The 26647-nt window shown below is 45.3% G+C and overlaps 1 protein-coding gene across 11 annotated transcripts in view; it reads right to left on the bottom strand.

The window, feature by feature from the left end:
* The window catches only part of Tnrc6c (trinucleotide repeat containing adaptor 6C), a 121920-nt gene that overhangs the window by 37913 nt on the left and 57360 nt on the right, over window positions 1–26647 (bottom strand). For 9 of the 11 annotated variants that reach the window (XM_076543823.1, XM_076543821.1, XM_076543818.1 and 6 more), the window contains exons 4-6: window positions 23996–24322; window positions 10104–12701; window positions 963–1175 (exon numbers count right to left, since the gene is read on the bottom strand). In XM_076543823.1, the coding sequence (XP_076399938.1) occupies window positions 963–1175; window positions 10104–12701; window positions 23996–24322 (3138 nt within the window). Of the gene's footprint in view, window positions 1–962; window positions 1176–10103; window positions 12702–19442; window positions 19697–23995; window positions 24323–26647 lie in introns of those variants that run through there. The other 2 variants (XM_076543825.1, XM_076543824.1) reach the window with 2 other exon arrangements.

Below are 26647 nucleotides of genomic sequence, written 5' to 3'. Positions count from 1 at the left end.
ACAAGAGTATATACTTAGCATCACCCCCTCAAAGCAAAACAACAATAACAACAAACCCCCCCAAAAAAACCCTGTCTTTAAAGTAGAGGTATGCTAAACTGGGCAGGTGAATCTCTGTGAGTTCGAGGCCAGCCTGGTCTACAGAGTGAGTTCTAGAACAGCTAGGGCTACACAAAGAAACCCTGTCTCAAAAATACAACAATTTAAAAAAAAAAAATCACCAGAAACAAACAAAATGAAAAAAAAAAAGGCATGTTCTAAAATTCAGTGAAAAATATTCCTGTAAATAGAATACTCAAAAATATTTCATTTACTTATGTTCATGTGGATGACACACGTGAATGTTCGTGTGGTACAGGCACATAAATCTATGGATTCATGCGCTGTGTGTGCGTAAGAGTGAAAGAGTGCATCAGGTGTCATCTTCTATCACTTTCGACCTCACTCCCTTAAGACACTATCTCCCACTGAATCTGGAGCTAGTCATTTTGGCTATGCTAGCTGACTAGGAAGCTCCCAGGATGCACCTATCTCTGCCCTCCAATGCTGGAGTTCCAGGCATGTGCAGTTATGTCTGGCTTTTTATGTAGGTGCTGGAGATTTGAATTCAGGTCCTTATCCTTGCACAGCAAATAATCTCCCCCCCCCCCCCACACACACACAGCAAATAATCTTATTTATTGATCTATTTCCATAGCCCCAGGAACCGTTTCTTTCTTTTTTTAAAAAAAAAAAAATATTTATTTATTATGTATACAGTGTTCTGCCTGCACATTCACCTGCATGACAGAACAGGGCACCAGATCCCATTACAGATGGTTGTGAGCCACCATGTGGGTGCTGGGAATTGAACTCAGGACCTCTGGAAGAGCAGCCAGTGCTCTGAACCACTGAGCCATCTCTCCAGCCCCAGGAACCGATTCTTATCTGCCAGGTCCAGGCGTGAAGAAGGCTTGGCTTACCTGGTTTGCACAGGGCTGGGCCAGCAGCAGGAGCGCTGGCTCTTCCAAAGGGCACCACTGGCTCAGCAGGATGATCCCATCCACTGCCACTGCTGGGAGGCTTCCCCCATGCTGCTGTGCCATTGTCGACCAGGGGAGACGGGGAGGATGGCTCTCCCCATGAGTTCTCAGCCTTGGAGTGAACACTGGGCATTTCTCCCCAGCCGGATGAAACTGGGGAAGAGGGAGGATGCAAGTGAAACTGAAGTCAAGCTGTGACTTTCCAAATCAATTTAAATACTCATTATTCTGTGCCTCCAAGGGCCCCTGCCTCTGCTGACAGTGACAAGGACAGCGCCCAATACCTGCAACGCCATGGTGTATTAGCTCAGAGAGACCTGAAGAGAAGACAGCACAGGATGGGACCAGTTCTAAATTGTATGCTCTCAACATGAATATTATTATCTCAATTGTGAAGTTTGTTAATTTTCTTACTAAAGATAGTATGGAATTAGATCCCATGACATTCTTTATTCTAATAAAATGGAGTTACTTATTAATGACACAAGGACATGTAGCAACGAATCATTTTAAATGACAAGCTCTCTGTTGAGCAACAGTTTAAGCAAACTGTCAACAATAACTGGTAAGTTAGCCCCATCAGTTACTGCTGGCAACTGCTACCTGTAATTACACAGAAAGCGTAACCAAAACTGGAGAAGCAGTTCTACAAATTTAAGGGGTAATTAAATGAAGAAAACTCGCACAGCTGATACTGTGGTACTGTGGGCCATTCAGCAGAAAAGTACTGAGTCAGCAGCCGAACGAGTGAGCAGTGATTCTCCTGGTCTGGTATTCCTCCTCTTCCATGTCTTTGGAAGGCCAGACTACAAATTACTAACAGAATAAGTAAGAAAGTTAGAACTAAGTATAAATAGTCAGACCATAGTAATTAGTTAATCCATTTTTGTGGAAAGTTTTGGTTCCTGTTAAAAATCAGTAGAAAATCTTACGAAGCAAAGAATTCACCACCTTCACATTTAAAGCCTTGGGGGTAAGTGGAATAGTACTTGATGACTGGGAAACCAAGCAAGCAGTTTCCGTGGGTTAAGCTGATCTCTAGTCTAGCCTCCAGAAGAAATGTGACACACTGAAACCTATTAAAATAGTTCTGGCGCAAAACAAGCACTTTCAGTTTATAGAAAATCATTTTAAATGCACAGCATTAAAATCATGTCCATTGTTTAGTTTTCTTGTTAAAACAATCCTGACATCTTTTGTAAAAAACGTTGGATGGATCAAGCTTTATTTACATTTAAAACATAGGTATTAAAATGAAGAACATTATCCTTCTTTTATGTGTGTATATCTGTGTGTTCACTTTTATAGGAAATCTGGGGGCCACACTGTATTTCCAACTTTGTTACCCATTTATTTATTTTTAAATGAAGGTCCTGTAGTGGGAGCCTATGAATGTGGTTCACAGGTTTTCACATAGGTGCCGTTCTCACTTCTGTAGCAGATCTGCCAATCCCCATGGCCCTACAAAATACAGAAAAGCAAAATCTACCCACCCTACCCACAGCTATAAAGTACAAATCACTCCAATCACTTCTCTGTTAAAAATTATTGTAATGTTGCTGAAAACTGAATCCCTCTGCCTGGTGACTGGAAGGTAATTTTAGAGTCCCAGTCTTAAAACAGAGTTGTCATGGTGTCTTGCTGATGCACACTGAAGAAGAGAAACAAAGTTCCTAGGATGGGGGTCTTGAAGCTTATAGCTCTCTAGTTTTTGTTGCTCTTAAGACTTCAAAGATCACCAATCACTGACCGAGGCAATCATGTTTTCCCATGTTTCAGTGTAGTGAATGGGAGACATGCCTCTTCCATGATTAACTCACATGATCTCACATTAACTCAGTCTTTATAAAACCTTCTAATATTTGTGTCAGAAAAGTAAGCTTTGGATCGAGTAGAAGTGATGTAAATGCAAATTCAAGCTTGTAGTTAGCTTCAGCCTTTCTGGACTTTTAAAGCCAACCACAGCCTCCTGGTGAGCAGCCTCAAACTTGCTATAGCTATCACAGGTGGCCCCAAGGAAGGAAGAGCAGGCATTCAGCAGGATGCAGAAGAACTCTTGAATAAGCTCCTCAAGTGCAATCTTCCCTTGCTCAGATTTCAAGACTCTCACATGGAGCTAATATTTTACTTTGGCACCATTGTGTGTCTACAGGCTCAGGAAGAAAGGTGACAAACTGAGACTTCTTTTGGTGTTGGACAATAGCTCAATCTCCATGAGCCTATGGGGGTCACTCATCATGCTTGGATCAACTATATGCTCTCCTCCACATGCATCTTTCCTTAACACCAATACCTCTAAAAATGATCAGAGCATTTAGGTGAAATGATAATGCTCAAGGATGAAATAAACAGCCTCTGGAAGCCAAGCACAGGGCCAAAGGCCTGTAATCCCAACACTGGAGGCTGAGGCAGGATGATCACTGCAAGTTCTAGGCCAGCCTGGATTATGGAGTGAGACTCAAAGAAAAAAAAAATAAATCAGATACCCACTCCTCTACAAACAAACAAAACCTAACCCAATGCAGGTCCCACAGCTACACTTGAACCAGCTGAGGACCTGTACCCTGAACAGTTAGTTATATTAGTAGTTACTGCTTCCTGTGTGTCTGCAAGCTACTTAGCTGTCATAGATATGTCCAAGTATACTAGATAACTAGGCTGCCTGGCATTGTCAGAATCTGCTTTAACCTTTAGAAACATAAATACTGTGTTTACTCTTTTTTGTTCTTGGCCACTTCCCACTAGAGGTCAAAACAGCAGCCTGGTCCCAAGATAAGGGACAGCTTCAGGTTCTGCCAGACAGCCTGACCCAGAACAAGCAATCAGGTAATGTCACCAGGAAGGAACACCGTAAAAGTGCAGTGCAGTGCTGTAACTTGGCGTCCTGTGTCAGTAGGGCCTGTGAGCATTCCATAAGCAGCTGAGAATCTGATACAATGACAGACACAGAGACACTTCTTCAGGCTACCACTGCTATTCTAACCCCCGGGTGGGGGTGAGTCAGGTCCAAACAAGACAGTCAGCTAAGCTACATAAAATTTCCTAACAGACATGGATTTTACTGAGACTCCCAGAAAACTAGTATCAATGTAAGAACAAGACAAAACTGTCTTGTAGCATTTACAAACCTTATAAGACTAAATACACAATGTTAATGGAGAAGTTAATGGAGTGCCATATAAGACAGGAGAGATTAATTTCACTGTTAATGACTAGCAATTTAAAAAGCAACTTAAAATCCAAACTCTGAGATAGATGGGGATTATGTAAAGCCAGCACAGGTCAACAGCAAAGCAGTAAAATACCTACAAAACACCAAGTTTACCAACAACAAAAATGTGGTCAGCCAACAAACATGTGGCCAGCCACTAAAAATGATGGCTTTTGTTGTCTGGACTGAAGGGTTTCAGTAGTGCCATGAAGAACCTGTGCCTGTGCCCCAGCTTCATCAGACCCAGCTTGGTAGCTGCTGTGGCTGTCAATCAGCTATTTGTTACTTCTCTGGGGTCAAAGAACAGCTTCACCTAACAAGCTTGCAAAGACTTGGGCTCTGGTGACTTGGGACTCTGAGGTAGCTTGTGTTAGGTCTGAGATCCAAATACCAGAGTGGTAGAAGAGAGATTGATATTCTAAGAAAAATACAAACACCATCACCTGCTATACAACACACTAATCTTGACAGTTTCTACACAGGGACTAACCAGATGGAAAAAAAAAACCCATCATTTTGTCTTTGTTAATGGTTTCTAAACTTACAGCAGCCTCTATGATACTGTTACAACTCTAAGAATATGCAGACTCCAGAAGCTGGGGTGACACAGGGACTTTGAAGTCTGTGTCATATACATTTTTCTGCATTTGTATTTGGTAGTCATGTATGCTTTGATGAAACAGTTACACAGTGAACTCTTGTAATCCCAGAACTGGAAAGACAGGAGGAACCAATGTAGTTAAACTGGTAAGGCCTCGGACAAGAACTGTCTCTTAGGTGTTCTTTAGATGATGCCTGAGGTTTCCTCCAGTCTCCATACACATGTACACACATTTACACGCATCTGCACGCACACCAGTGCATACATGGTAAGATTACTCATCATGCTATGAGGGCCGTGGTGGTGCCCCTTCTCGTTTTTTTGGAGACAGGGGCTGTAACTCTGGCTGTCCTGAAGCTCACTATGTGGACCAGGGTGGCCCCCAAATCAGAGATTCCCCTGCCTCTACCTCCCGAGTCTTGGAATTTAAGCTGTGAACCATCACCCTCAGCTTGTGGTGGCCACTTTCAAGTGCTAACTCTTCTCAGAGTGCTTTGCATCTTTACCACCACATGTCACAGTGTAGAGACTTGGTTCTACTGGCCTCTCCCACTACTCTGTGTCAGTCACTATGCTCTGAACCAGTGTCTCACATGTAGTTCTGACTGGTGTAGAACTTACTATGTATTATATAGTCTGGGCTGGCCTCAAGCTTCTGACCCTTCTGCCTTTGCCTCCTGAAGACTGAGATCAGAAGAATGTACCATTATACCATATTCTCCATATACTGCATTTTAATTTTCAAATCCTCCTTCTCGGCTCTCCTAGAACTCACAAAGTAGGTCAGGCTGGCCTTGAACTCACAAAGATCATCTGTCTCTGCCTCTTGAATGCTAGGATTAAAGGTGTGCACTACTCTGCCTGGCTTCCTTCATTTTTTTCTCCCGTCAATTGTCTTTCCTCCTCATTTTCTTCATTCTTTCAAGTTCTTAAAATCTGAGTTCCTACAAACAGTCATTTCTCAGTTAAAAAAACAGGAACTGGGACTGGAGGGATGGTTCAGCAGGTAAGAGACTTGCAGTTCTTCCCGAGGACCTGAGTTTAGTTCCCCGTCCCCATGTCAGGCAGCTCACAACTGGTCTCTGGGGCACCTGTATTCATGGAAACACATACCCACCTGTAGACATATCCCTACACATAATCACACAAACAAACAAACCAGGAACCACATGTTCAGATGCCGAAGCAGCAGCCAGTTAATGTAATTTGGTTCAGCAGAAACTGGGCCCAGAACTTTTGGTTAGTGATCACAGTTACAGCGTGGGGCTCTCTGGGCTGGTACAAGTGTGTGAAGGGGAACACAGCCCTTTACTCTAGTACAATGCTGCCACATGACACCAAGGTTTCCTATATTTCAGTCTTCTAACAGACAGAACTCTGCCTTTTTCACTAAAAATGCTGATTCACAGAAAAATATGCACCAACTGGGAACATATATGGGTTTGAGTGCAACCTGTGACATTTCATTCGGGGACAGAGGTGCAGACAGACCCATCCAGGATTCCTATGTGGCAAGCCAACTGTGGAGTGCAGCAAACATACCACGCGAATGAGTACAGAAGGGGACACTCCTCTTGTCCCAGAATCTGTTCAGTGCCCAGGTTTCACATTTAACCCACAACATAGTCCCCTGGCTTCCCTCATCACCCTTCCTCATGTCACATACAGACTTCACCTACTTTGGCTCCCTTACTGGCCTGCAGGCCCCACAGGGCAGGGGCTTGGCTGTTTTGCTACCTTCTGTGACTCTTGCATGAACACTGTCTAACCCAGGATAGGCCCTGCAAGGGCTAAACAATGACCATTTCACCCACTGTTGGGTGTATCATTGGCAGCCCTTTGGGCAATCTGTTAGCAATCTGTTCCATCTTCTACACAGACATCACGTCTCTGCTCTCAAACCTTCTCACCTCATGGCTAGTACTGGTGTCCTTAAGCCCCTGGCCTCTTAGATGGCCTGTCTGGTCACTCACCCTTTACCTCTTCTACAGGTTGGAGCATGGATCTTCTTCCCTAGTAAATGAGGGATCTCTCCATTTGCATCCATGCTCTTTTCTACATGCTCCTTTCTACTGACTTTAAAGTGTTCCATTCTGCCACTTCAAGTATTTTCTTTGTGGGGCTGGAAACTGAACCCAAGGGCCTTCAGGACGCTAGGAAAGTGCTCAGTCACTGAGTCACAGCCCTAGCCTCTCGGTATCTCTCTGTTGACCGGAACTACTTACTCAGTCACTCTCACAGCTGCAGCTGAGCTAGCTCTGCGCTGAGATTTCACCTTTCAAATACATACTTCGGTGTTATCCCTTCCTACCTGAATCTCCTGCCTCCTGCGCTCTGGAAATGCCAGCAGGAACACCATTACTTGTGTCCTGCCACAACTCTGAGTCCCTTCTTTGCTTTCCTAGTTACTGTTCCCTTTTAAGCACCCTTCCATCTCACCCTGCCACTATCCCTCTAGGCTGCCATCGCCTGCTTCCCCATGCAGATTCCCACTGATGCAATCTTTGTTTTCTTGTAAGAACAACCAGTTCTACAAAAAGGAAGTCTAAGTTGTCAAGTTCTTCTGAGAACTGTTTCCTGTTTCTATAAAGGCCTCATCTGTCCTTGGGCCTCTTCTCAGGTTGCTCATTGCTGTAAGGCCTTCTTCATGATGTCTAATCACTCAAGAATCCCTCCTGTTCTTCCCATTTGTTCCCTGTGTACCACATGGAATGGGAGAAGAAGATGCAAAGAGCTCGCCACTGGTTCTGTTAGCAGTATGGAGGAAGGATACTACTGATTGTCCATGACCATTCAGCTCTTGTTCAGTAGTCTGACTGGTCAGAACAGTGTTTTAAGCTAACATCTTTACTTTTGTTTTTTAAAAAAATTACAATTGCTTATTTTTGAAGGATAGGGAACAATGGAGTACCAGTGGAAGTCAGAAAACTTGTGGGAGTTGGTTCTTTCTCTCCTTCCACTGTACAGGTCCCAGGGATCAAACTCCTGTTTTCAAGGCTTAGGGGCAAGCACCTTTATCTGCTGAGCTATTTCAAGGCCACTTTAGCCAGTACCTTAAATGGGGCAGACAACCAGCACTCAGCACCCATTCTAATGGCCTCTCTAAGCCTCTACCTAGGAACACCGGGCTCAGGATGACCACGAGAAACCTGTAAGACATCTAGGTGGGAAGACTTCTTCCTTTTGTCATTTATGGTCCATTTAAACTCAAGGGAAGCCGGAAGAGATGGGCTAGTGGGTAGAGTGGCTGCCATGCAAACGTGTAATTTAGGCCTGCCCGTAATTCCAGTACTCAGGAGCTGGACAAAGAATCCACGGAGCAAGCTATCTAAGGTGGACTAGTTGAACTGGTGAGCCTCAATATATAAGGTGGAATGTGATTGAAAAACACATGTAATATCAACCTCTGACCTCTACAAGAAATAATATACATGTACATCTGTCCACTCACATGTTCATATATGTATGAATATACATATACACACAAGCACACTACATATACATACATACACACACACACCCAAAAAAACCAACTAAACTATCTCCCTCAACCCTCCCAAAACCCCCAAAAATACAAAACAGGAAGGAAAAGCTAAAACTAGGAACAGGGTTCTCCACCTGGGACCTAGTGACACACGTGGAGGAGCAGTCCTCAGGACAGACTAGCTTTACCAGGAAGTAACCAGGTTTTAAGGCCGATCCAAGAAGAGTGTGTGACCCAGCTCACTTACAGAGTGCAGTTCTGGATGAGCGGACTGCAGCCTCTGCTAACTGCACAGTATGCTACATACTTAGAGCAAGGACGCTCTGAGCACAGCATCTTGAAGTTCAAAGCTTCCCAGAAGACCACTAAAAACACCAGAAATTCTAACTATAGGAAATTGCTGTAAAAAATGAGGAAAGCTCCTGTAGAATGGGCACACAGACAAAGTACCCTCAGTCAATTGCTCAAGTTCTACACTATTGTCTCAAGGACAAAACTTTATGCAACTACAGAAATGAGGCTGATTCAGGCCCTGGCTGTCTAAGGAAGAAGAGCATGAGGCTAGGAAGTCAATCTGTGGGGCAAGGCCTCTTGAAGAAGCTTCTAGTTCCTCACTTGTATTAGAGGTCTTGGAACACAACTATGAGCTGGAGAGTATTCCCTTCCACATACAGGGAGTACTATGGTATAGTTCTCACAAACCGTGTTTACAGCATAGTACTTTGTACCATGGACCAATATTCCAGATAGAAACCTGAGGATCCTGCTGGTTCTTCAAAGTCCACCTGCATTGCCTATGCTTTAACATGGGTTCCTGTTCGCTGCTCAATCAAGTTGCCTGTGCCTCTGGCTGGATTATCCCAGTATCTTCTTTTCCACTTGCACAGAGCACAAACTCCAAACACAAGTCTTAGTCTGATTTTGATATTTGTCTTTCAACTGAAATAAAAATATGACTTGTATAATACTCAAGTTTTACAAACATTGTTTCATTTTTACGGAGGGAGTTTCTCCACTGAAACTATCAATGAAGAAGTTCTGTTCCAGAACCATTACATCAGGTTCTCGGGGACTGACAGCCCATCCTATGAAGTGCCAAGGCGATGTAAGGAAAGCCAGGGCTGAGAACCACTTGTTTTATCTAGTAGTAGAGACACCTCGCAAAAGATATGCTAATGCAAGGGGTCCAGGCTTCACTGAAGAGGACTCTGCCTCTTTCCTCCCAAATCTCATTGGTGCTGGCCCTGTTATGCAAAGGTTGGATTACAGCATGGGACAGACTCAGACTATTTGCACAGCACAGGGCAGAAAAACGAGCTTATACCTGGCTGTGGTATTGACTAAGATCAAGTAGTGCTTCATCGACTGGGCAAAGGCCAAGGAAATGCACAGAACCATGAACAAGTGGTTTAGGCAGGCAGAAAGAATACAGCTGCACGGCAGAAAGATTTCCAAGTTGCTCTTATAAAAGGATGTCATCTACCCAACGGTTCCATTACCGACAAAGAACCCAGACAAGCAGAGTGCAACACAGCAAAACACAAGTTCAAAACAAAATTAGCCTGTGGTTGTTGGAAGAATGATGAAAAGACCCAACTGGCTGGAAACCCTGGCTGTATTGAGCATACCCAGTGCTTTTCTTGGAGAGCTACTACAGGATCTTGCTTTGTTTGTTCCCTTGGAAAACAGCTACACTAGTCATTTGCTATGAAAGTACCAGTCCAAGGATTCACACATAGACACAGAGTACACACCAGTGATATGACCAGAGGGCCCTGACCATACCTGGCCCGAGCAGTGGTGACCGATTCAGCTGAGTGCCAGCCTGGTGTGAAGGTGGCGTCTCAGCCTGGTGTGTGGTGCTGCTCGAGGTGGGGGTCGTGGGAGTGGCAGGGGTTGTGGTACTGCTCTGGATGACTGGATTGTTTCTGTCCCACATGTTTACAGTTTTATTGTTGTAGGTGCTTGGGTCCCCCCAAGCTGAGGTACCATCATCAATTTCCATTTTGCGTCGGATGGATGGTGGGGAAGGCTCCTCCCAGCCAGTTGCCTCACTGTTGTCCTTCTGCTTGACTGGCAGTGGCCCCCCAATCCACCCTGTCCCTGTCTGCTTAACAGAAGCAGCTCCTCCCCAGTTACTCACATTGTTGTCTTGAGGCTTGTGAGCCCAGTTCTGCTGGGTACCAGTCTTGAGAGACTCCCCCCAATTTGTACCTGGATTCACCTTAGCATTTGTGCAGCTGCCCCAGCCACTGGTCCCAGATCTCGTGGCATCATTCCAACCAGACCCTGACCTATTACCATCAGCATCCCATCCAGATCCATTTTTCTTCCCATCCCCTAGATGTCCAAGGACAGATGATGAATCTGCCCAGTCTCCTGCTCCTGCACTCCAGGCTGGGTTTGCTCTTTGTCCATCTCCCCAGTTTTGGGATTTGGGTTTCTGAGGCTCACCCCAGGTGGGTGATTTGTCCTCTTGGTTTACGGTCCCACTCCAAGCATGGCCACTCTTGGTGGCAGCAGCATTGTTAACAGCAGTAGAGCTTATTGAGTCCCCCCAAACTCCTGGGCCAGTTGGCGCTTTGTTGTTGCTGTCTCCCCAGCTTGTGTTTGCTGGCACGGCGGCAGGTGGCGAGCTGACCCACCCCGATACTGAAGAGGTATTTGTACTGTTCATGATGGACCCATCACTCTTCCCCCCTGAGTTTGAAGGCTGAGTAGCTGCACTACCCCAGGCCTCTGTCCCATTGTCATTTTTCCTCTCAGACCTGGGGGACTCTTCAAATTCCCAGGCAGTGTTTTGCTTTACAGGAGTCTGTCCCCAACCAGTATTAGACAGAACTCTTGGGTCAAGATCGTTCCTTGGCAACTGGATGTGCCCTTGGTCTAGAACCCCCTTGTCTCGCCTCCTGCCCTCTCCTGTTCCTTCCCTCCCAGTGCTTCCTTCATTGTGATTGCCAGACCCATCGCTGCTTCCTTCACTTGTAGTTCCAGAAGATGCGGCTTTGGCCCACGAGTTCATGTGTTCACTGCCAGGCTGCAAGGCAGGAGTCTGGCTGGCGGCACTGGGACTGTCCCACCCTGTTGATCCTTTCCCATTGATGTCACTACTGGAATGCTGGTTTGGGGGCTTCCCCCACTCCCCATTCACACCATTAGAAGAGCTCCGGCTGGGGTGGCCCCAAGCTCCTGAATGGATATTACCAATGCCATTGTTGCCATTGCCCCTTCCCCAGGCAAGGATGCCAGGACCTGCAGGAGGTCCCGAGTCCCAGGCACTCCCTCCACTCCCTTCCTTTTGCACAGCACTGCTGGATCCATTCTGTTTAGCACTTAATGCTGAGTTCACAGTGTCTCCATTCCCCTGATTGAACCCAGAATTGTTATTTCCTGTGGTAGGGTTGCCAGGGGACAGTCCCCACACAGAACTGCCCAATCCTTCCCCACCACTTCCACTGCCTTGAGAGACTGATGATCCATTAGCACCAGGAAGGCCTTGCAGGTGGGGCGGGATGATGGCCCCCATACCAACAGCCATGCCCCAGTTTGGCAGTCCGTTTGTCTGCATTGCATTGATAGGGTTTGGTGAAGAGTTCATGGGGTTAGTGTTATTTGGTCCATCAGTGTTAAGGTTCTGAGGTTGTACGCTGAAAGACACATTCTGAGAAGTGGACGTCTGTGGTTCTGTGCTCTCTTGGGGCAGCAAGTTTCCCCAGGCACCTAGGGTGCCCACTGGGTTCCCATTCTGGCTGCCCATATTCTGACCTATGGCACTGACTGGACTGCAAATACTGGAAGGGTTGCCTGTTGCCACAGTTCCTTCATGCCCGAGTACAGGCCAGGCAGCTGGGTTGGCATTAGGATTAAGGTTGAGATTAATGCCCGCATTGGAGTTGGAAGCACCCCAACAATTTTGACTTCTCCCATCTCCGATCATGTTGTCCATCTTTCCATCTCCACCACCAACAGAGCAGTGAGTCAGGCCAGAGCTGGAGCCTGTGGCTACACCCCACACTCTGGCCACACCTCCATTCCCGTTGGTTCCACTTGCCCCAAGGGCACTCTGATTCGAAGGGCTTTGGACGAGTGCACCACTGGGGCCATTATTGCCATTTGTCTTCTTGGGATGTCCTGTGAAGCTGCCCTGGGCGCTCCCTGTAGCCATGCTACTGTTCTCTGAGCCACAGTTGGAGGCAGGGTCAGTGTCTGTAGGACATGCTGAGGCAGACTCAGTCTCAGTTACTGGGGTGGACGGCCACACCTCCTGCTCAGTCCTGTCTATGGTCACTTTATCCCAGCTGCAGTTGGCTTCACTTCTGTAAGAGGGCTGCTGTCCCCAGTGGGAATTTTCATAATGATCTGCCAATCCACTGTGACCAAGATCTGAAAAAAGATGAAATAAAACTCAAAATTATATTCTCCTCCCATTTGCCAATGAATCAACTAAGAACTCTAAGAAGTAGTTTTGGGGGATTTTTTTTTTTTTTTTTAAATCTCAAGTTTTCAATTCTAAATGATTAATGCAAAAAAAAAAAAAAAAAAAAGCCTTAAAGGGGTTGTGAGTGTTGGCTCAGTGGTAAAGCACCACAAAAAACTACAGGGCAAACAAACCCTTAAGACTTAGCATGTTTTCTTAACAGAAATTGTATATTGATGACATTATGCTCATTGGACTAAGTGAGTAGGAGGTAGCGACCAAAATTCAAGGATCTTCTACCTCAGTGAAATTCTTAGGAATCCATAGTGGTTTCTGGCATGCAGCAATATTCCTTCTAAGGTGAAGGGTAAGTTATTGCACCTGGCCCCTTCCACCAAGAAAGGACAACATTTAGTGGGCCAATTTGGATTCTAGAGACAGCATAATCCCCATTTGGGTGTGCGACTCCAGTACATATACCAAGTGACTTGGAAAGCTGCTAGCTTTGTGTGGGCTCTGCAACAGAAGGCTCTTCAGCAGGTCCAGGCTGATGGGTGGGCTGCTCTACCACTTGGACCATATGATGCAGCTGACCTGATGGTATCCTCCTGAGGGGTCAGTGGCAGGTAAGGATGTTGTTTGGGCTTTTGGCAAGCCTCTATAGGTGAATCACAGAAGAAACCTTTGGGATTTTGGAGCAGGGCTCCACATCATCTCCACCCTACTATTTTCCATTTTAAAGAGAGCTCTTGGCCTGCTACTGGGTCTTAGTGGAAACTGAACATTTGACAATGGGCTACCAAGTTACCATGCGACTTGGGTTGCCCTTTATGAGCTGAGTATTAGCTGATCCATCAAGTCATAATGAAGGACGTGTAGAGCAGCAATCCATTATCAAATGGAAGAGGTATATACACATGATTGAGCCTGAGCAGGTCCTGAAGGCACCAGCAAGTTGCGTGAAGAAACTGCCCGAATGCCTATGGTTTCTCCTCCTGTAACAATGCTGCCAAGCATGCACCTATAGCCTCAAGGGGTGTTCTCTCTGATTGGCTGACTAAACAAGAGAAGACTGGTTTACTGGTGGTTCTGCACGTCATTCAGGCACCACCCAGAAGTGGACAATTGCAGTATTATAACCCTTTTCTGGGACAACACTGAAAGATACAGGTGAAGGGAAATCTTCATAGTGGACAGAACTTCAGGCAGTATACATGGTCATGCACTTTGTTTGGAAGGAGAAATGGCCACATGTGCAATTGTTCACTGATTCATGGGTTGTACCAATGTACTGGCTAGATGATCAGGGACTTGGAAAGAGCACAATCGGAAATTTGTTGAGAAAGACATCTGGGGAAGAGTATGTGGCTAGATTTCTCCAAACAGGTGAAGGAATGTGAAGATATTTGTGTTCCATGTAAGTGCTGATCCAAAGCCGGGGAGGAGTTCAGTAGTCAGGTAGATAGGAAGACCTGTTCTGTGGACAATGCTTGACAACATGGACTTTCATTCACCAAGGCTGATTTGGCTACAGCTGTTGCTGAGTGCCAGATCTGTCAACAGCTGAAACAACACTGAGCCCCAGATATGACACCACTCCTTAGGGTGACTAGCAGCAACCTGGCTGGTGACAGGTTGACTACACTGGACCACTTCCTCTGTGTAAAGGACAATGCTTTGTCCTTATTGGAGTAGATACTTATTCTGGTTATAGATTTGCCTTTCCTGCACATAATGCTTCTGCCAAAACCACCGTGATTCATGGACTTATAAAATGCTGTATCTACCATAATGGTATTCCACACAGTATTACTTCTGACCAATGTGGTGATATTTTGAACAAATAAAATTGCCTGAAGATCAGAGGACAGAATAAGCCACTAGATTAAACACAGAGGTCAGGCAGTGGTGGCACACACCTTTAATCCTAGCACTTGGGAGGCAGAGGCAGAGATCCTCTGGATTTCTGTGAATTCAAGGCCACACTGGGCTACATGAGATTAATCCAGTCTGAAAAAGAAACAGAGCCAGGCAGTGGTGGCATACACCTTTAATTCCAGCAGTTGGGATCACACACCTTTAATCCCAGCACTAGGAAGGCTGGGACAGGAAGTGGTAGGGCTGGGCAGAGAAAGGAATATAAGGTGGGAGGAGACAGGAATTCACTCTCTTGCAGAGGATCTGTCAGGCTGAGGAGTTGGTGAAGTAAGAGGTGGTAGTGGTGGCTTCCTCTGCTTCTTTGATCTTTCAGTTTTCACCCTGATATCTGGCTCTGGGTTTTTATTAGGAGAGCATTTAGGATTCGTGCAACAGACCAAGGAACTCATTTCACAGCCAGAGAAGTGCAACAGCAGGGCCACGATCATGGATCCACTTGTCTTATCGTGTTCCCTACCATCCTGAAGCAGCTGGCCTGACAGAAAGATGGAATGGCCTTTTGAAGACACGGTTATAACATCAATGAGGTGGCAGCAGCCCGAGGGCTGGGGCAGCGTTCTCCAGAAGGTGGTATATGCTTTGAATCAGTGTCTAATATGGCATAGTTTCTCCTATAGCAAGATCCACAGGTCCAGGAGCCAAGAGGTGGAAAGGGGAATAGTTCCACTCACTGTCACCCCTAATGACCTACTAGGAAAGTTTCAGTTTCCTGTTCCCAAGACCTTACATTCTGCTAGTCAAAAGTTTTGGTTCCAGAGTGGGGAATGCTTCTGCCAGGAGAAACAATATATTCCACTGAACCGGAAGCTCAGACATCCCCCTGGCCACTTTGGGCTTCTTATACCCTTAAGCCAACAGGCTAAGGAAGGAGTAACAGTGTTAGGAGAGGTGACTGATGCAGATTACCATGGGGAAAGTGGATTGCTTCTCCACAATGGAGGTAAAGAAGGATTCTGTCTGAAGTGCAGGAGATCCTTTGGAGAGTCTCTTGGTGCTACCATGCCCTGTGACTAAAGTCAATAGAAACTACTACAAGCAATCCAGGCAGGATGACAAAGGGCACAGACCTGTCGGGAATGAAGGTGTGGGTCCCTACTCCAGGAAAAGAGCCAAGACCTGCTGAGGTGTTTGCTGAGGGTGGAGGAAATGCAGAACAGGTAGTGGAGGAAGGCAGTTATAACTACCAGCTAAAGCCATGCACGGAACCAATTGCAGAGATGAGGATTATAACTCACAAAAGTGTTTGTATAGATATTTGTGTTTCTTTTCCTCAAATTCTTTCTTTTTTTCTGTTTTTTCGAGACAAAGTTTCTCTGTGTAAGAGCCCTGATTGTCCTGGAACTCACTCTGTAGACCAGGCTGGCCTGAAACTCACTGAGATCTACCTGCCTCTGTCTCCTTAGTGCTGGGATTAAAGGTATGCGCCCTTTCCTCAATTTCTTTATCACATAACATCAATTAAGAGAGTATCAGTGGTTATCATATTTAAGTTTTCTAAAAGAATATTCTGGGGCTAAAGAGATGGCTCGGTGGTTAAGAGCACTAACTGCTCTTCCAGAGGACCTGGGTTCAATTCCCAGCACCTACATGGTAGCTCACAGCTGTGTGTAACTCCAGTCCCAGGCAATCCGACATGTCACACAGACATACATGCACGTAAAATACCAATGCACAAAAAATAAAAATAAATTATTAAAAAAACTAAGAATGTTCTTCAAGTGACATTGCCACCTTTCCTAAAATTTCTAATGCATTTGTGGTTGTACAAGGAATAGTTACATCATGTTAGGTGAAATTATGGCCTGGTTAAATATATAATGTGATTGTACATGGGATAGTTATATCATGTTAGGCATAATTACACTCTTTTGCTTGCTCTCTAGCAAGTCTGTTCCTTCACTGGCACTACAGCACAGTTCTTTGGAATTCTGGTGTATACTGAAGACCAGCTAAGACATGCAGCCTCGTGGAATGAACAACTACTGGATTTTTGAACCTTCCATTGGTAGACAGCCATTGCTGGTCTAGCTTTTAATAAATTCCATATAATAATTTTCATTCTGTAAGTTCTGTTCCTTTAGGGAGTTAAGGCCATGTGTGAAGAACTATCTGTGATGTGACATGCTGTGTCACATCAACCTTTGAAAACAGAGAGCTTTGCTGCCTGACACAAAAGCAATATATATCTGGAAGTGGTTGGCATGCATGGAATCCCAGTGCCTAGTCCTCAGGTATTTCTGGTTGTCCTGTGTAGCACAAGGACTTTCTTTTTCTATCTTTTTTTGTTTTTTAAGATTTATTGATTTTCTATATCTATAGATATTTTGCCTGCATGTATATATGTGCACCACATGTGTACCTGATACCTATGGAGGGTGTCTGAGCCTCTGGAACTGGGTTTGCAGACCACTGTGATCTGCCATGTGGGTGCTGGGAATCTAACTGCAGTCCTCTGCCACAACAAGTGCTCTTAGCACTGAGCGTTGCTCCAGTCCTACATGAGTTTCAAAGGCTAAAATCTACCTCTGATACCCAGAGCTGACAAGGGAGGATCTTCACTTCTCTAAGACATCACACACCTACCAGCACTCTGAAGAGTTCCCACAGACACCAACTTAAGTGAACCTCACAAACAAACCTTGTCTATCTTGCAAGAGAAGGGAGAGGTGAGGGAGGTGGGGTGCCTCACTGAAGTCTGGAACCCCTAAGTAGTGAGGAATTAAAACACATGCTTCAGAACATGATTCGTCCTGCTACCTATCACACACTCTATTATCAATAAACTCCCCTTAAAAAAGGAAAGATAAATGGGGTTCAAGTGTAATGCTGAATTCTCTTCTTGTGTTTACATGGCTTCTGTTCTATAAATAGGAGTCTCTATAAAAATCTAAGCAACATAGCTGTCTTAAGTGATTAAATCAAAAAGGATTAAATAACAGCAGGAAGGGAAAAGCTCCCCTTTTGATTTTTAAATATCCAAATGTTACCATATGAGGATAAAATTTTCTAGGTGAAGTAGTTAATACATACCTCCCAAAAACTACAGTAAGCAAAGTTTTCATTAGTATCAAATGAATCAGCTAGGGATGTGAGGCCAGTATGCTGCAAGCTTTCACTGGCACTCAAACTGACAGTAAAGGCACCTGGTCTTCATCACCATGTGTCTTTTACCTGAAATCACGAAGTAATAAACCACAAACTGTAGAAAGTAGTCCCTGGTGGTTTCAAAATTTGACAGTGTGTTTCTTAATATCCACTGAGAGCACAGATTCCTTGCTACATGGTTTTTAGGAACAGGGTCAATGTCACAGCTGTCTTCAGCTCTTGAGATCCTCCCTCTCTACCATATATAAATTTTACATTTCATGTAAAAACCTAAGGGTGAAAGTACTTTGTGTTCCAAATTCCATAGAGGGGCAGAATCTCTCACATCTCACCTGTCAGTTGCTACAAGCCCAGGTGGTCAATAAGGTAGAACAAAGCAAAAATTTGCTGGGAACAACAGTGTGCAAAAGAATAATCTGTCACTTGTGTTTCTGTACAAGAGATGACTTCTCAAGGTTGAGAAGATGAAGATAAATAAGGAAATGATGTAGGGAGGGTGTGCCTGCCTGGAGCCACGGGTATCGGGGTAAGTAGTACCACGGACACGGCTTTGCTCTGTGCAGCTCTCCCATTTTCTCTATTCTGAACTGCAGCCATGAGCTCCCACCACAAGCTGGTATGCCGCCACACACACTCCAGCTGGAGAAAAGCAGCTATTCCAGGCTCAGGGTCTGTTCTGTTTCTCCTACTTTAGGATCTGAAGAAATACCTGAAGTCGGTACAGCCCACCTCCTAGGAGCTGCCTGCTGCCTCTTGCAGAGCGGCCTCTGGCATCTGGGCTCTGACTGCAACATGAGGACCACCTCTTGTGCAACTGCCAGATTGCACCTGGCCGTCTGGCTCAAGCTACCTGCAGGCGCCAACCGTGCCAGCCTAGAATGGACCTGGAGATGCTTTCGCTACCCTGGGGAAGTGGCCCATCTTATCCCCTTATAGCAGGAGTAGGAAGCATCCATGGACAGGTTCTTGAAGCTTTGATAATCTAATTGTAGCTGACACTAAACCGATCTTCCTTCCTCTTTAAAGTCTCTCAAATGTCAAGAACATTTTACTTCGGGACTCAATGACAATTAGCACCAGAGCCACCCCCACCTCTTTCTTTTCACTTTTTGAAAGCTAGCCAAAAGAATAACAGCATGTTGCCTACTGGCTGAATGCAAATAAACTGGTATTTATTTCCCCAGCTACCTTTGTTTTACATTCCTCCTTGATCTCCTCAACACCTGCAGACCAGCACTATAATATTCTAAGCAAGGTCCATATGTAAACTGGCATGAGTCCAAGTTCTTAATTACTTTCCTGTCTCAATCCAAAAAGGGTCTAAGAAGTAACTACTGCCACATACTAGTCAGCGCTTCAGCGCTTCTGTTTATGAATGTACAAAGTAGGCACGAAGACAATACATCATTCTGTCTAAAGGTACAAGGAGAAAAATGTTTAAAAAAATTTTTTTAAAGAAAAAGTTCTTACCTGGTGGTAGTGGCATATGCTTTTAATCCCAGCACTTGGGAGGCAGAGGCAGGTAGATCTCTAGGTTCAAGGCCAGCCTGGTCTACAGAGTGAGTTCCAGAACAGCCAGGGCTATACAGAGAAAACCTGTTTCAAAATGCCTCCCCCAACCTGAAATAAAACAAAATAAAAAATAAAAATAAAAAAGTTCTCACATGTTCAAGCTGGAGTTACCCTGAATCCTCGCAAAACCAGAGTCTGAAGAGAAAAACCATGGCAGAACGTGCTTTAGACACACACCACTGTGTGAGTCCCTCTGTGTGTGCACAAACATTCATCTGACCAGGGCAGGGTAGGTCTTCCTTCAGTTGGCTAAACAAGCTCTTCTCCCAATCAACATGAATGTAAAAGTTCACTTCCTGTTGGGATCTTCTGTGGCAAAGCCAAGGCTTCACTCATCAGCAGCAGCCTATACAAAGAACATCTGGACTGGAGCTGGGAAGGACAGAGGCCCTCACAGAGCTCACCCTGACCAGGTTAGGGCTTGTGGCCTGTGTTTTCAGTTTTGTGGGTCTGCCTTCTCTAGGCCCATGGCTCTAGCTAAGGCTGCAGAGTGGTCTCCCCTCAGTTGCTCCCTGAGCCCTTTGAGGGCATTTCTAGGCTTCTGTCACTTGTCATTGGGCACATGGTTCCATGAGGGAAGCCACCTACAAAGTTATATGTAAACTCCATGTTGTGGAATATTAGTTGAAGATGTGTTATGTTTGTTTATGCTATGGAACATTTGTTTAATGATGCAAAGATGTGTTGCATTCTTTTTTTTTTGTTTGTTTGTTTTTTTTCGAGACAGGGTTTCTCTGTGTAGCTTTGCGCCTTTCCTGGAACTCACTTGGTAGCCCAGGCTGGCCTCGAACTCACAGAGATCCGCCTGGCTCTGCCTCCCGAGTGCTGGGATTAAAGGTGTGTGCCACCACCGCCCAGCGTGTTGCATTCTTTTATGTTGCATTTGTTTAACTCTGTGAGGCTGTGTTACTTTGTCTGTCTAAAACACCTGATTGGTCTAATAAAGAGCTGAATGGCCAATAGTTTGGCAGGAGAAAGGATAGGCAGGGATGGCAGGCAAAGAGAATAAATAGGAGGAGAAATCTGGGAAGAGAAGATCGAGGATCAAGGAGCAAGAAAAGAAGGGGCCACCCATACAGCCACACAGCCAGACATGGAACAAGAAGGAAAGAAAAGATACGCAGAAATAGAGAAAGGTAAAAGTCCAGAGGCAAAAGGTATACAGGATAATTTTTTAAAATTTATTTATTTTTATTTTATGTGCACTGGCATTTTGCCTGCATGCATGTCTGTGTAAGGGTGTCAGATCTTGGAGTTACAGACAGTTGTGAGCTGTCATGTGGGTGCTGGGAATGGAACCCTGATCCTCTGGAAGAGCAGTCAGTGCTCTTAAACGCTGAGCCACCTCTCCAGCCCCTAGACAGGATAATTTAAGAAAAGCTGGCTAGAAACAAGCCAGCCTAAGGCTGGGCATTCACAAGGAAGAACAAGTCTCCATGTGTGCATTTATTCCACAGCTGGGTGACAGGCCCCCAAAGAGCACAGCCAAAAGAGTGACGAAAACAAAACAAGACAAAACACAACAACTGCATACAACTCTGCAGGCACAGAATTAACTATAATAAGCTTGATGCTAGAAAACAGCTTTAAATTTGTAGATTATAAAAGTCTGCTTCTGCTTTAAACTTGACCAAGTTTCATTGTCACATCATTACTGAACATTACAAATATCCAGGAATAATAATAATAATAATAATAATAATAATAATAATAATAATAATTGAGACTAGGTTCTACTATGTAGTCCTGGCTAGAAATTGTTATGTAGACCAGGCTGGCCTCAAACTCACAGAGATCCTGCCTCTAACTCTAACATAGTGCTGGGATTAAAAGCATGTATTACCATGCCTGGCCAGAACTTATTTTTGCATGCAAGCATCAGAAATCTTGGTCATCCTACAAAATGGGATAAATGGTTGACACTACTAAGCTTCATGTGACAATACACCATCTATAATGAGTCAACACAGAGGGGGATGACAGAACCTGGGATCTGGAAGGAAAAATGTGTATTACTGTTCTCTGGGGACAGCCTAGCAAGCATGTAACCAAATCAGGTTGTAATCAGCATGTAAACCAACCTCAGGTCGCCGAGGCCTGGGTATGTAGTTCAATGAAAGAGTGTTTACTTATTAGTATGTACAAGGCCATGGGTTTCATTCCCAGCACTGAAAGTAAAAATTAACAAATAAGCATAGCCAGGCTGTTCTAGACCATCATGAAACACACGACAAGGGTCAGAACTGTTTCAAAAAGGCCATGGTCAAATCCCTTTGTCTCTGACACATGTTGACTTGCCTGTCAGTTTTAGTGCTATGGAGATGAGGGTGCCCACTGAGCAGGAGCCTGCAGGAAGCAAACATTCCCACACTTGTAGCAGCTAGCTCTAGGCATTTATAGAGCACTTAAAATGCTAACAAATCCTGCCACCGGCCCTCAACAGAGCTGGCACCAATTCACACCCTCTTCAGGCTCACAAGCTGCCTGTAGTGGTTTTTGAGCCTGAAGAGGACTGAAGGAATTAGTAGTTAGCATTTAGATCAGCAAATGGTAAAAAGCACCCAGTAAGTAGGATGACTACTGTTAGCCTAACAGGGAACAAGATGTTAAAGTTTTGAGAAGAAATGGGGAGGCAGACAGAGGAGGAGAGAAAAGAAGAGGGATTAGGTTTTGATGCAAGCAGAGAACTTATTATTCCTTTGAATACACCGGAATGTACTAACAGAACTGACCTAGGTTTGGCTTTAGTAAATCATTTGAACCATGAAAAAGAGAAGCTCCTAGTCACAGTATGTTTCATACAGGTCACAGAGGTAAGAAAGCATGACTGCACCGTGGGACAGAACCGAGTCGGTAAGACAGAGAGTTTAAAAACCTGCTTTACAACTGCTTCAGAGATGGGTGTGTGCTCACCACACACCTCGGTCTCAGCAGTCCTGCTACACGCTGTCATTTGCACTGGATGGTGCCTGTCACAGGCAAGGTGATGCAGTGTGAAACTGAAACCGTCTACCAGGAGGAAGGAGGAACCTTTTCACCTGATAAAGAGTCCCAAGTGCCCGAGAGTGTAAGTGACATGGCAGCTGTCATGTCATGTGATTCTTCTGGAAGGAGAATCTGGCCTGGCTCTCCCATACTGTGTACGGAGATGCTCACCTACAATTCTTGTGGTTAGTCTACAATGCCATGTCTTCTAGCCATGCCCACCTTGGCCAATTCAACTTCTGTGGAATAGTATTTGAGTTAGAAAGAAAAGGGAACCAACTCTGGAGACTCGAGTCATGGGAGACCAGTGCTGGGAATTTGTTCTGTTCAGCCAGTGGTATTGCGGTAACTAGCCTCATAGGGTAGCATGGTCTTCTCTGAGTGTGAGCCCGAATAAGAATGGAGGAGAGGAGTTGTGAGCTCTCTCTTGGGTGGTCAGAGCAGGAGCAAGTGGCAGAGAAATGTGGCTTGTAGTTGGTTCCCTGGGGCAGAGCAGCAGGACAATGACAGCTGGATTAGCGGCAGCGTCTTCCTTGTTCTGTGTCCTGAGTGTACATCACTGATTTCATCTCCCTGATAAATTTTACCTGGCCCATTGCGTCACTGTCCCACCTCACCTAACCCCAAACGGCCCTGCCCCCGGGCACACTGTCCTTCACGGTGACGGCCGGGACAGACCAGAACCCTCCTTTTAGATGAGTGAAGGACTAGCTGGTGGCATCATCAGTACTTCTAGGTTTTGACCCACAGTTTAGAGACTTTTCCAGTCTACTAAGTCAATTATTCAACAGGAAGTTCTGACACTCCACAGGTTATTTTCAACTCAGCTGAGATGTGAGACTCTAATAAACTCATCAGCAAAAGAGGCCAGTCACACAGTGCACCGCACAGTCATGCGCTGCAGACTGGCATGCTGCAGCTCTAACAGGAGTGATGGAGATGAGCAATAGGAAGCTCTGAACAGAGAGACACTGAGAGGGTAGCCCTTTGCATGGACCTCTAGGGAAAAACTAAGTACTGGCTCCTCTGTGAGGTGGCCAGGACAGAAAGCAGGCCATGGAGAGGACAAGTGTCTGTGGTGGCAGAAAAACTGAGTCTGCACATTAGGAACATGCGGGTATCTGGGGGAGCTGCTGAGTCAGTGAGGCGGTGGGAAGATCCAGCCGGCAGCACTGCCAGACACTGCTGGGGAGAAAACAGACAGTGTGAAATGAAGATGTCTGTCTGGGAGTCAAGAGCCAGCTTCTCATTTATACTCATTATACAGACTGATTCAATTTTCAGGCATTTTTTCATCCATAAAGTGAGTTATATTCTACACACACTCACATATACACGTATACATAGTGTGTATGTGTGTTATATGATCACGCAAATATCTATATATGCCCCTTGCCCAGTTTGTGTGTATGTGTGAATCTATATATCCATATATTTTTCATGACAAGGGTCTTACTACATTGCCCAGGCTAGCCTCAAATTCTAGAACACAAAAGATTTTCTCACCTCAGCCTGAGTAGTGGAGACCATAGGCACACGGAAAGAAAGTCTCAGCATTGGGGAGCAGTGCAGTAGCCAAGCACCTGCCTCGTAAGTACAAGGCCCTGGTCCTATCTCTAACACCAAGGGAAAAAAAAGCCCTATTCTTCCCAGTTCTTACCTGGCTGGAGTTTGCTGGGATGTTGCTGTGTCCCAGCTCCAGGGAGGGGAGGAGGGCTTGCTCCTGCAGGTCTAGCAGCCTGTGCTGGGCTCACACTGGTCAGAGTCCCTGTAGGCAATGGCTGGCCTCTCTTTAACAGCTGCTTCTGCTCTTGCTGGCGAAAGCGTGGAGGCACCTCCCGAGGCAGGTAACGGGATGCAGCTGGCTGCTGGCCACAGGCAGATGAACGTTTGCCATTGCTGCTGCTAGAGAGAGTGCTGGTGGAAGTACTGGTACTGGTACCGGCAGGTTGGGGCTGGCTTGAACAGGTCTTAGTAAGTTCTGGCACTGAAAAGTCCCAAAGGAAAAAAGATGACCCAAAGCTTTAGTAAATTCTTAAAACTCAAATAAAACAAACACAGCTCCCAAGGACACAGTGCTCTTGTTCAGTGCACATGTAAATCACCCATCCACGTGAATGTAGCTCTGAGCATCATGTGACTTCTGATGGTAACAATGCAATATTCTGCATCTTAGGTTCTGTCAGTGACTAGAGTGAGCACTATGGGGTCTCAGAGTTGGCATTTATGGAGACCATACCTGCAACACTGCTGTGCTCTGCTACAGACTTGACAAGGATGCAGGTGGCCTGTTTCACCAACAACAAGCATGTTAATGAAAAAGACAATTTGTGTCGGGGCAAAAGATCCGACCCTCAATGCTCAGACCCACCTTCATCTTGAATGTGAACCATTATCCAGAATATATAGACGGAAAGAAAGTTTTCACCTTATTTTGTGAATGTCTTTTCTTTTATGTCTGAATAAAAGCTTTGTACAAAAGAGTTAAAAAACAATTCCAGGTATCTTTTTATTGTATTTTTATGTTCTGAAGTGTTTTCTATGTGCACCATGTGCATGCCTGGTGCCCATGGAGGCCAGAAGAGGGTGCCAGATTCCCTGGAACTGGAGTTACAGGTGGTTGTGCACTGCTATGTGGGTGTTGGGAATGGAAATCTGGGTCCTCTGGAAGAGCAGTCAATGTGATTGACTGTTGAGATGTCTCTTCAGCTGCTCCAGATACCTTCTTAGGTACTATAAGCCCTTTTGAGTCATAGCTACTGTAAGACAATGCTAAGGTCTATAAGCTAGTTTTCCTTTCCTTTTATCAGCAGCTCCAATTAGCCTGAGTTTGGGTCTTCCAGCATGGACTCTACTGTACATCAGGTAACCATTATACTGTCGGTGCCCTCAGGGCCTTTCCTATCTTTCTGTCACTTGTGTCTATCAAGAAAGCAACTGAACTCTCTATAGTAACTCAGACTAAGTAAGACTCTCAGGGTGCGCCCTCCCCCCTTTTTTGTTTTGTTTTTCGAGACAGGGTTTCTCTGTCTGGACAGCTCTGGCTGTCCTGGCACTCACTCTGTAGACCAGGCTGGCCTCGAACTAACAGAGATCTGCCTGCCTCTGCCTCCTGAGTGCTGGGATTAAAGGTGTGTGTGTCACTATGCCCAGCTTGAGGGTGCACTTTCTAGAGCAAGTTCTTGCTCTCAGTGCTTCCTGCTGATCCTGTGTCCCTGTGTCAACAATCTATTTCAAGCCTCTAGTGCCTTTCCACTCTGCCTTAGCCTCTCATTCCCAGAAGATAAATGTGACTTTAGTGTGCAGAAAAAAAATAAAAGCAATTAGGCAAAAACTTTGAGTTTCTGTCACTACAGAAACCCAACCAACTCACCGTTCTTTGTGGTGCACCTCTGCTAACTCTATTCGAAGACTAGGATTGCAGTCTCTCCTTGTGAGGCACATTTCTCAAATGCTAACACACAGAGAGGCACTGTTTTTCTTCTTCTTTCTTAGTGGCATGTGCATACCTGGTGGGTCTCAGGGTCAGTGGCCAGGAAAGGAGAAGCAAGATGGATGCCCTGAATTTTCCACCCAGGAGTCTCCAGACCAGTAACAAAGACCCAAAGATTGGGTCTTAGATTAACCTGTTTTATAAATGTTTACATCTTTTCTTGCTTTAATATGGCGGATTCCATTCTTTCAAAAGAAAAGAATTTAACAGTCACTCATGTTCCCATGGAGGGTGGGAAAATGCACACTTCTTCAACAACAGCCTTTGATAGCCACCCTTATCCCTGGCCCCCAGTTCTCCCAGCTTCCTTCCAATTTCTCTCCTCTGTGAAGTGAGAGGTCATGGAGAGTTTGTGTAAGCTGCCCCTTTCTGCTCCTTATTTCCCATCCTTCTCTGTCCCCCTTTTTGGTTTGTAGTGTTTTTTTTTTTTTTTTTTTTTTTTTTTGTCCATGGAGGCCATACTGTGCAAGGTGATAATGACTTTCTGGTGCTTAACTCCAATGTCACCTTCTATGTTCTCACTTCTAGTCTTCAGGACCAAAGACCTCTCCTGCGGTCACCAGTGAGATCCTGCCTTCTTACTTCCTGAGCCACACAGATGACTAGGCCAATGACAACACAGCCACTGAGTCAGAACTAGCAGCTATGCCTTTACACTGCCAGTCCAGGTCTTTTCTACTATACTGCTACTATTTTTACAAAAGACTAAAAGGAGCCAGGAAGGTAGCTCCTCAGGTAAAGGTACTTGCCACATAAACCTGGTGAGGTGCATTCAATTCCTGGAGCCCATGTAAAGGTTGAAGGAGAGAATTGATCCCA

The sequence above is a fragment of the Peromyscus maniculatus genome, chromosome 8, assembly GCF_049852395.1.
Source record: "Peromyscus maniculatus bairdii isolate BWxNUB_F1_BW_parent chromosome 8, HU_Pman_BW_mat_3.1, whole genome shotgun sequence".
Lineage (NCBI taxonomy): Eukaryota > Metazoa > Chordata > Mammalia > Rodentia > Cricetidae > Peromyscus > Peromyscus maniculatus.
The sequence above is the reverse complement of the archived record's forward strand: the minus strand, read 5'-3'. Positions and strand labels throughout refer to the sequence as shown.